Raw genomic sequence first — 10,234 nt, forward strand, 5'->3', positions numbered from 1 at the left:
ACTCTTTTGGATACGTCTATACATTCTTGATTTTAATTACAAAAAATAAATAAATAAAATCACTTAAAAAAAAAAAACGCTACATAATTTCCTAAAACAGCTGAGCACTGTAGTTTTTGGCAAAAGTAGTAAAATGTACATTTTTGGGGGCGACTATTTTCAGCCAAAGATTAATACAAATTTGATGTTCCAGTGAGTGCAGTAACATCTATAATGCATGTGGGACTGACTCAAAATAAGCCAGAGTGTTCATTGTAATGAAGGAACATGTCACCCAGTGTCATGGTGCAGAGAGTCACTGATGTGTTTTTAATCATTTTTGGACAACAGCAGAGCTCTGCGGCACAGAGGAAGGAGATAAATCAGGCTTTAGCTGCACACACTGCACTTGTTAGTAGATCAATTCATTGTTGGTTTTGGCCTCTTAAATAGGATTTTATATTTGCTTTTAAAAATAAGGAATACAATCAGACCTTTCCTTAAAAACTATTAGGTATTAGTACGGGTATAAGGTGCTTTATGATTTATTTCTTTATTTTAAACGTGGAGAAATCTGAGCCCAATCTCAGTAACTGGAAACTGCCAATGAAACTGGCAGAGGCTGTGGAGGCTGTGAGCGGCGTGTGAATGAGGAGGGAGGGGGGAGGAGGAGGAGGAGGAGGAGGGGGCACAGCTCTGTGACACCCGCGCGCCAGCATCACTGTCGCGCTCGAGGACAATCTGAACAAACCACCTACCGTAAAACAACCGTCCCGTTTGCACAAATTTCCCCGTGTTTTTCCGCTCCCCCCTCCCTCCTCTCTTCTTCTTCTCCTGTTCGCTTTTTTTGTTTGTTTTTTCTTGTAATCCTTGTTTTGTTGTTCCGTGTGTTCCTCCTCAAAGATGGCCTGTCAGGGGCTCCAGAAAGGGGAAACCCTGGCGACACTGAAGAGTGAGAGCGAGAGTCTGAAGAAGAAGCTGGAGGAGGAGCGGGGCAAGCTGAACGATGTGGAGTGTAAGTGTCTGAACAACCGGAAAAACACATGTTAAAAAAACAAAAACAAAAACTGTAACTATACACAGAGAGAGCTGTCATCTTGTTTTTATAGTGAAACGCAGCGTTGTTTACTTAAAAAAAATGACTTAAATCTTGGCAGGTTCAAAGCAGCTCGTTAACCCGTCGTTTCACCGCATTTGTTTTATTTTGGCAGGAGGAAGGTTTTAATGTACAGGCAGGTGTCTGTGTGGGGTCTGTTTAGTTATGATGATGATGATGATGGGATTGTAAATACTGCTAGAACTCAAATGCATATCTAAACCATACAAAACCACACACATTTCACACTGACCCTCACTTTCAGCTTAATATGTCTATAATATGTTTAGTGACATACTCTGCACTCCGCTCTCCTTTTCTATGGACTCATATGAAGGGTATTTTCAGGCAGCCCAGGTTATTATTAAATGCTACAGCAGAGTACAGTATAACTCTATCCATCAGTCTTCCTATGTCTTTGCCCATGTGACTTATTGAGCAGTAATATATTGAATAACCTACCCTCCCTGCACCCCACCAGTTGTGGAAAATAACCCATTGAATTGTATATTGATTATTTTGTGTGTCTTTATGGTCGTTTTACATCAGTTTGCGGTCATTTTGCATCTTTGTGATCATCTTGCATCTCTTTCTAGTGGTTGGATTTACTTTGCAATGAGAAATACTATCACTTCTAAGACAGTCACTTAAGTGAAATGTATGCTCTGTGTGTGTGTGTGTGTGTGTGTGTGTGTGTGTGTGTGTGTGTGTGTGTGTTTTACTTCAGTGCACCAGGTGGCTGAGAAGATTGAGGTGCTGAGTGCTCTCTCCATAAAGACCAGACGTGTGCTGAAGGGTCACGGGAACAAGGTGCTTTGTATGGACTGGTGCAAAGACAGACGTCGTATAGTCAGCTCTTCACAGGTATACACATGCATGTACACACATACAGATGTGATACAGATATAGTGTACTATTTTTAATGTAAATGAATAAATATTTATGTATGACATGAGAATGTTTACTTGTTTACCATTAAAGTTTACAGGACATTTCTATGCTTTATTCTATCTCTAATCTAGGATGGAAAAGTGATTGTCTGGGATGCATTCACTCTTAATAAGGTGAGTAGAAGTATTTTGTGCGTGTGCAAGAGAGTGTGAAAATCCCTTTGAGCAATAAAAGACAATAAATGAAGTGGGTAACTACCAAAGGTTTTCGATTCTTTTGAAGAAGTACATAACTTCCAAAATGGTTTGGGGACATGGGTTAAAGCATTAAATGTACAACAAAAATCCCTTAAACGAAATAGTAGGCACCTAAAGAGCGGAGCAGTGAAAGGATGTGTTAGTGATGTATTTTACCACAGTAAACTGTCATTTTAAAGTTTCTTGTAATGTTCAATACTCAAATCGGAAACACACAAACATTCTGGATCATTTAATATTTTGGCCATCCATTATCATTGTTTCAAATTCATATCACACTTCTCCCACAGTTATAATCTTACTGCATGGATGTCATGAGCCTTAGGGTGCTGACAGCAGCCTGGTTTGAACCTTCTTCCAGTAGCTGGGCTCTCAGTTGACGGATCTCCTGATCTTTTGCAAATACACTGGAAGCTTTACGTTCAAGGTCTACTTCCGCAGAAGCATAAACCCAGATTTATGCCTCAATAATTTCACTCATCATAAATCCAAAGGTTGAGTTTCATGTCCACCCAAGAGGAAAATCCCTGCCTAGTGTAACCTCACCTGCTCCTCTACTCTTCTACGTATTCTTTTTTAATGGTTTGGATGCTCAAATGCTCGTGTCCTCTTCACCATATGTACTGGTGTTGAGTGGGTGGGTCATCCTATGCTCCTATATTCCCCCTCAGAAAGGGTGTGACATGATCACATGGAAATATGCGTTTAAAGATTATCTATCCATCTGTCCCCTGTAATGACTGTGTGTGTGATTGTGTGCCTGAGTGCACTTAAATGGTAGCCAGGATGGAGCAGACATGACCACACGGAGCATAATCCCTGTTAATGCTCACCACATCTAGATTTATTGCAACTATGTGTGTAACTGTCTGGGTGTGTACGTGTATGAGAATAGTTTGTGTATGCTTATTAAAAAGAATATATTTTCTTACCAACATGTTTTTCTCTCTTTTGCATGAATTTGTATGTGTGTGTGTGTGTGTGTCTGTGTCTGTGTGTGTGTGTTACAGGAGCATGGAATTACCCTGCCGTGCACATGGGTTATGGCATGTGCCTATGCCCCCTCAGGTTGTGCAGTGGCGTGCGGGTGAGCACAGACATGCCAGCTTCACACTTTCGTTGTAATGCAGTATAATTGAAACTCATTTTACTCGCAATGTCTACTTCCAATGTCTGTAAATGTGCATGTTGATGTTCGGTATCTGCTGCTGTTATTGCTCATTGGCACTAAATCAGATCTATAAAGGAATATGTTTTATCTGATATACTGAATTTAGCTTTTGATGTTTTTATCTCCTCCAAAAGTGGATTGGATAACAAGTGCTCAGTGATCCCGCTGTCACTGGACAAAAACGAGAACTTGGCCGCGAAGAAGAAGTCGGTCGCCATGCACACCAACTATGTGTCAGGATGCACCTTCACCAACTCTGACATGCAGGTGAGCACCAGTTTGATACCACTTCAGAAACGGAAAGAAAGAGGCACAATGTAAACTACCTGTTTGTAATCGTTCACTAAAGATTAAATGCATTCTTCCACTTGTTCTGAGCAAACAGGAATTCTGAATACGTTTGAAGACAGTGCATGCATTGCATGAAGTGCATGTATTTGTAAAATTTATGGATAAAACAAGCATTGACTTGATCCTGAGAGTTATGGTAGGGAAGGGTTTGGTGTTTTTCTGTTCACATTGCCACATTTAGTTCTCCTCACAGCTCGGGTGTAGGATGAGATTCAGCTGCATCACACTAAAATCAAGAGAGTCTTCCTCTCTGGTCAACATTAATTAACTTTGTGATAGGAAGGGCTCGTCCGCGATTTGAACCCAGGACCTTTTACACCCGAAGCAAGAATCATACCCCTAGACCAACAAGCCCTCTGTCTATTGGTTCTCTGTTGTTAATCATCCAATACAAATAGAATATCATTAAAATTATCTAAATATATTTATACTATACTGTTGGCTGTGCCTGTGACTCCCGAAGAGGAAAGAAGGGATGTAAGGGACAGACTCGAAAGGGGAACATTAAGGAAACAGCCTGAGATATTTGGCTTTAATAATTTACTCCTTTCTGGCCCTCAGCAAGACAGAGGAGCACAATGGGGCGGGAGGTAACAAGAGGACAGGGAAGAAGAGGAGAGCGGAGATGGATGGCAGGGCTGAGGAGGGGGCAGAGAAGAGACGGGGCGGGGAGGTGGTCCTCTATCCTGTGTGTATTAATAGACACTGAGTGGCTTTTATCCTGGGAAGAGTGGAGCACACTGACCTGAGGGCAGAACATTTAACACATAGGCGCACACATGCACATCCGTCCCTCTTTCTGTCTCTCACACATGTCCTCTCTCATACTGCTCCTCACACACAAAGACACATTCATGCACATGAGCGCGCTGTCACGCTCTCAGCCTTTATGCCATGAAAACAGACCTTGAAGCACAAAGCTTTGGATCACATTGAAGACTGCGAAAGAGTGTTTACTATAAATTTTACTGCACAAGTATATAGAAGACTCCACATTTTCAGCCAGCCTTAAAATCTGCATACGATCGTGTGTTGATGAGAGCAGCATTTAAGCAGTGCACTGGCAGTCAGCTGGTGAGTTTTTACACAGTCTCTGCTGTTGAACATGTGAGCTATGAGTTGTGAGGCTTCCTGATTAAAGATATTGACATCAGGGGTAAGTTAATGAATGCCCTTCAAGTATTTGATATATGGTAACATGCAGGTGGCGAAAATCAGACCGATGCAAAGGCTCTCTGTTAGATCAGCAGGGCTTCCATCTGTGTGTGTCAGTAATTGTGGTTTACTGATAATTGCATTCATGTTGAAACTGGAGCTACCTCTCAGTGCAGGCAGGATGTGGTGTGTTTTTGTGCCTGAGGTCATCCAGCAGGAGCTCTCTAATCCACCAGCCAGCAGGGATCTCTGATGTCGGCGTGTGTCTCTAAGTGCTCATAATCTGTTTTCATCAGAGGCATCGCTGACATTTTGTGTGCTTATTTGTATGTGGATACATGGTGCACAGTGAGAGTTTTGTGTGTTAGTGGGGAGGTGAATGACCTTTGGCTGTACTGCATGTGTTGTGCATGTACAATGGCTACATAGATTTGCTCTCCTCGCTTTAAGGCCAACACTGATGTCGAAATTATCTCATATTAAATTTCAGTGCCCGCAATTTACTTGAAATAAACGTAGGTGTCAAATATTATTCCACGCAGTTGGAATAATATTTCATTTCTCATTTTTCTATCACTGCAAAATTGGGACATGAAAGCAAAGTAGATAAAGTCATGTACAGTATAAAGTAGAGAACAAATAACTCAAATGTGACCAGCATTAATTTAATATGCACTGGGTGGGTGTTTGTAACAAAGCACATGCTTTTAGTTCTCTAGAATAAAATCTGCAGCTTTCATTTTTTTTATAACAGAAACTGTACATTTGTTTACAACATCGCAAATAAATTGAGACCAATTCTTCAATCACCTTTTTTCATATTCGTTCAAATTTGTTGTTTCTGTCTGATTCAGCCTACTTTAACCATTTTGGTCAGTCAAAGTGGAGTTTCCAAAACAATGCAGAATTTACACATCAAAGTTCCCGTGTGATTTCACTTCCTCATGTATAGTTTCGGCTTGGCTGGTGTGGCAAAGCTGCCACTGATTGTTTTTAAAGCGTAGGTTGGCATCCATCAGTAAATCAAAACATTGTGTTTTTAAAGAGACGACAAGTTCCTCGATGAGATGTAATTACCGGTAATTTCACTGGGGTAACGAAAATGTATATATCTTGCCCTTGCTTTAAAATAAGCTTTATGTTTTCATTTTGTTGATTGCCCTGTTGTTGTTTTTTGTGTTGGACATGTGTGGTGTGTGTGTGTGTGTGTGTGTGTGCGCGTGGGTGCATTTTGCCCATGTGTTTGTATGTACGTGTCTGTCAGATCCTGACCTCCAGTGGTGACGGCACATGTGCCTTGTGGGATGTGGAGAGTGGCCAGCTGCTGCAGAGTTTTCATGGTCACACAGCTGATGTCTTGTCCTTGGACCTCGCCCCATCTGAAACTGGGAACACTTTTGTCTCTGGGGTGAGAGAGAGAGAGAGAGAGAGAAAGATCATGTGCATGTGTGTTTGTTTATAATCCATGTGGTCATGGAAAGACCCTGAAACTCATGGATTTAGAGTTTTCGTGAAACACTAACATTTTGAAGAAAATGGATTTAAACCAATCAACAACAGTATTCCCTGTCTCATATATGTGTGTGTGTGTGTGTGTGTGTGTCTGTGTGTCTGTGTCTTATCAGGGCTGCGATAAGAAGGCCAATGTGTGGGACATGCGCTCTGGACAGAACATTCAGTCTTTTGAGAGCCACGAGTCTGACATCAACTGTGTAAAGTGAGTTCAGTTCTCTGATAAAAAACAAAAGCCCACTGTGTTTCTGTTATTCCTCTTTTAAACAAAAAGGATTTCCTTGACAGAGACGATGTAAAAACTGTAGTCACACTGAGGGAAAGAGTAGCAACTGTATTATTGGTACTTCTGCTTCTGCTACTAATTAACTTGATCCAAAGTAACTTTTAAATCTAACTTTCCAACTGTCCAGGTTGATGAAAAATAATTTGAATTGCGGTTTGGGACAAAATGAGTTTTTTGGGTTTTTTTGTTTGTTTTTTTAGCAAAATACTCAAAATTCTAAGCAACATTAATCACAACTGTGTGTTACTTCTTGGCTGTTGTACTTTTGTTTCATGTTCACATTTGAGCTTTTCAAAGATTTTTGTTGAGTGTGAAGTTCCTTTCATGTAGAAAGCTCACTGGGCTGGAAAAATGTCTAATTCCACCCTCGTTCATGTGTGTCCAGGTACTACCCCAGCGGAGACGCATTTGCTTCTGCTTCTGACGATGCCACAGTGAGTCACTTCATATGACCTGCTTATCTGTTTGTGATCATCTGTCATGTCAACGTGTGAACTGTGCAAGATTGTTAGGTTAAAATCCCCAGTGGCTTTGTTGAAAAAGTTAAAAAAAATGGATTTACTGGGCTCACGCTGAATCGTATTTCTGGTGTCATGGTGCAGTCAGTGATCTCAGTGATTTATTTTTAAATCAATAAGAGTTGTCTACACGGGTAGGCTACCTGTAACACTGTAACTCCTATCAGAAATAAAATGCAGATATCCCAGTTGTTCCTCACTGAAGTAATTTTCTTCTATAACAAGGGTTCAGATACTGACAAGTTCAAAAGTAACCCAAACGCTTTTTACACAGTGTAAAAATGCCTACCATGGGCCATTTTCTGACAGCAAGTACTGTTTCGAAATTACCATTTTGTGTCCTGTTTGTTGGTCTTAGTGCCGTTTCTATGATCTACGAGCTGACCGTGAAGTAGCCGTCTACCAGAAGGACAGCATCATATTTGGTGCTTCCACTGTGGACTTCTCTCTCAGCGGTAAGACGTGTGTAAAGCACTTAAAGTTGAATCATCTTGTCAAAAATGCTCAGTAAATGTTGACTGAACTTGAGAAAAGGCCCAGAAAATGCCGTGGTCGTAGTTTTTGAACTAAAAAAAAAACACTGCATTGCAGTATTTTAAAGTAAATAAAACTATTTTTAGGGATTCAAGGGAAAATGAAGTCAATACCTCATGATTTCATGAGGTCTTTTGTTTGTCCCTACATGCCCGCAGTCAAAAATTCCTGCCTTCCTCTTTTATGTGCTTTCTCTTCCACGCCTCCTCCTCCTCCTCCTCCCACCTCCCAGGTCGCCTGCTCTTCGCTGGTTATAATGACTACACCATCAATGTGTGGGACGTCTTGAAGGGAACTCGTGTCTCCATCCTGTTTGGGCATGAGAACCGCGTCAGCAGAGTCAGATCGTCACCTGACGGCACGGCCCTCTGCTCGGCCTCCTGGGACAACACCTTACGGGTGAGTAGGGGTTTCCTTACACAGTGTGACTTTACCGTTTAGCTGTTGTTAATGTTTGTGATGTGTTTTGCCTGATAGATCAAGAGTCCAAATTCTGTCACAGTAAATCTTTGCAATTATACCATGTAGGTCTTCATCGTTCGTAATATATAAAAAATAAATGAAGTATGTAATGTGTATGTAAAAATTAAAAACTATTAAATTAAATATTCAAATAAAAAACTTTTTAATACATAAAATATTGTCTTAACAGCTGGGTTTAATAAATTAATTTGGACAACGACATTGTGCTTTTTGCTAAAATTAATGTATGTATGAATTGTATGATTTAAAGGTCAGAGATATAACTAATCATCTCAGCCCAGTATATATATGTATATATGTATATATGTATTTAATATTTATATTTATATTTATCTTTATATTTATATTTTTTTGTTCCGATAAGCTTTTTTAGTTAGGTTGTTACAGGAAGAGGAGGGGTGTCTAAAAGACCTGAGAGTCAAGTTTGAAGTGAAGTGAAACATGGTCATTCATGACTTAATTGTAAAATCAAATACATTTATTTTTAGACCAGGGACAGGAACTGTCCGTTCAGGTGTACAACAGGCCTGTATTCTAACCTAAAATAAAATTTATTATGCTTTTATTTAACAAATGTAGTTATAGCTTTATTCTGACTTTTTCACTCTGTTCTTGCTTCTTTTGCAGATCTGGGCCTGATGTTTACATGGTGGTTGTGATCCAGCAAAGATGGCACCAACCTTATGTGACCGCCAGCCACACAAGTCGTCGCCTGAAATCAACACACAGAAACACAAACACCCAAAACATCTCCTCTGAATGAGAATATGTCATTGTATCATTACTGTAGGGTGGGTATCCATTTAAACAAACTGTTCATCAAGTTTGAATTCCTGATCTTTGTTTCTGATAGCTTGACAACTGGTACTGTATAATTATGTACGTGTTATTGCTAATGTAGTGGGAAATAATTGTCACTGTAAAGAGCCAAAATAAGCTGTAGATATCAGCAGCATGTGTCTGCTCTGCTATGTAGACCTACAGGCAGTAATTGCTGATTGTCTTGTAAATTATGCACATTGGTTTACTCCTCTGTCAGTGCCACACCTTTCCAGAACAACGCTGTAGGTGTGCACACTGTTATTATCCGTATTACTCTTGTAGGTTATGTCATGATTATCCTAAGGAAGGCAACTTTAAATTTAACCTTGTATTTTTCTTATTTCAAAATATGTAAACCATAACATCGTAGGTTAATTTCTTGTGAGAATAATAAAGAAGATTTTAAGTATTTTTTTATTGTTTTTTATTTTGTTTTTTTATACATTTTGTTTTCTCTTCTTGCCAGACCAGGAATTCATATATGGTATGCTCTCTTTGAGACAAACTTACTCAGCCTTGAAACCCTCATATGCAGGTGAAACTATGAAACAAACTGAAAGCTACTGTTTCCCAAAATAGATAAAGGTAACCGGACATGTCTCTGCATAAACAAAATACAACAGGATGTCAAGAGCTTTTTACTGATTGTGCCACACGGACTGCTATATGAATGACTGAATGCTGGTCTGCCTTTCTTGCTGTCCACTTACACCCCTGCCTATGAGAGAACATTTTTCTTTTTTGAGTTTTTTTTTTAAATTCAGATTTAGGCTGCAAGTCACAGGATTCTGCCCTTTCTTTGAGAGACATGGGGGTGCCATTTTTAAAGCCTGCGGAAGTTACCAGATATGGTCTCTTGAACTCCATAAAGGGTTAAACAACGCAGTGTGTTTTTGTGAAAGTACTTTGGAGCAGAGCAAGGAAGTGAAAGTGTTTCTATGCTGTTAATAGTACTGACAGATCTTTCTTCAGTTAAACTGCCAGCAGGGGGCATTTTACTAGTGAACTGAATGGAGGACTGTTGGTCTCCTCTCTTCAGAAAAGTCCTGTATGCATGTGTGTGTATGTATGTGTGTGCATGTGTGTGTGGACTCATGTAAATTATTAAAAAAACAAAAGTAATGTGAGAAGAGCAGGTGTCTAACCCTGTGTCCACTAAACTAAACTAAATTACTATGA

The 10,234-nt window shown here is 39.9% G+C and overlaps 1 protein-coding gene across 1 annotated transcript; it reads left to right on the plus strand.

The window, feature by feature from the left end:
• Nucleotides 1–728: 728 nt before the first annotated feature.
• Nucleotides 729–9,431, plus strand: LOC121180079 (guanine nucleotide-binding protein subunit beta-5b-like). Its single transcript, XM_041035215.1, has 11 exons — nucleotides 729–994; nucleotides 1,803–1,939; nucleotides 2,098–2,139; nucleotides 3,234–3,310; nucleotides 3,529–3,661; nucleotides 6,165–6,308; nucleotides 6,526–6,617; nucleotides 7,084–7,132; nucleotides 7,575–7,671; nucleotides 7,983–8,149; nucleotides 8,861–9,431. The coding sequence occupies exons 1-11, from the start codon at nucleotides 883–885 to the stop codon at nucleotides 8,870–8,872; spliced, it is 1,062 nt and encodes a 353-aa protein (XP_040891149.1). The 5' UTR covers nucleotides 729–882; the 3' UTR covers nucleotides 8,873–9,431.
• Nucleotides 9,432–10,234: the final 803 nt, after the last annotated feature.

This window comes from Toxotes jaculatrix, chromosome 1, assembly GCF_017976425.1.
Source record: "Toxotes jaculatrix isolate fToxJac2 chromosome 1, fToxJac2.pri, whole genome shotgun sequence".
Lineage (NCBI taxonomy): Eukaryota > Metazoa > Chordata > Actinopteri > Toxotidae > Toxotes > Toxotes jaculatrix.

Excerpts from the sequence above, each read along its gene's own strand:
- LOC121180079 (XM_041035215.1), top strand. The coding sequence starts at position 883 with ATGGCCTGTCAGGGGCTCCAGAAAGGGGAAACCCTGGCGACACTGAAG. Across the intron at positions 1,940-2,097 it reads GTATAGTCAGCTCTTCACAG|GATGGAAAAGTGATTGTCTG; the intron begins GTATACACATGC and ends TCTCTAATCTAG. Across the intron at positions 6,618-7,083 it reads TCTGACATCAACTGTGTAAA|GTACTACCCCAGCGGAGACG; the intron begins GTGAGTTCAGTT and ends ATGTGTGTCCAG.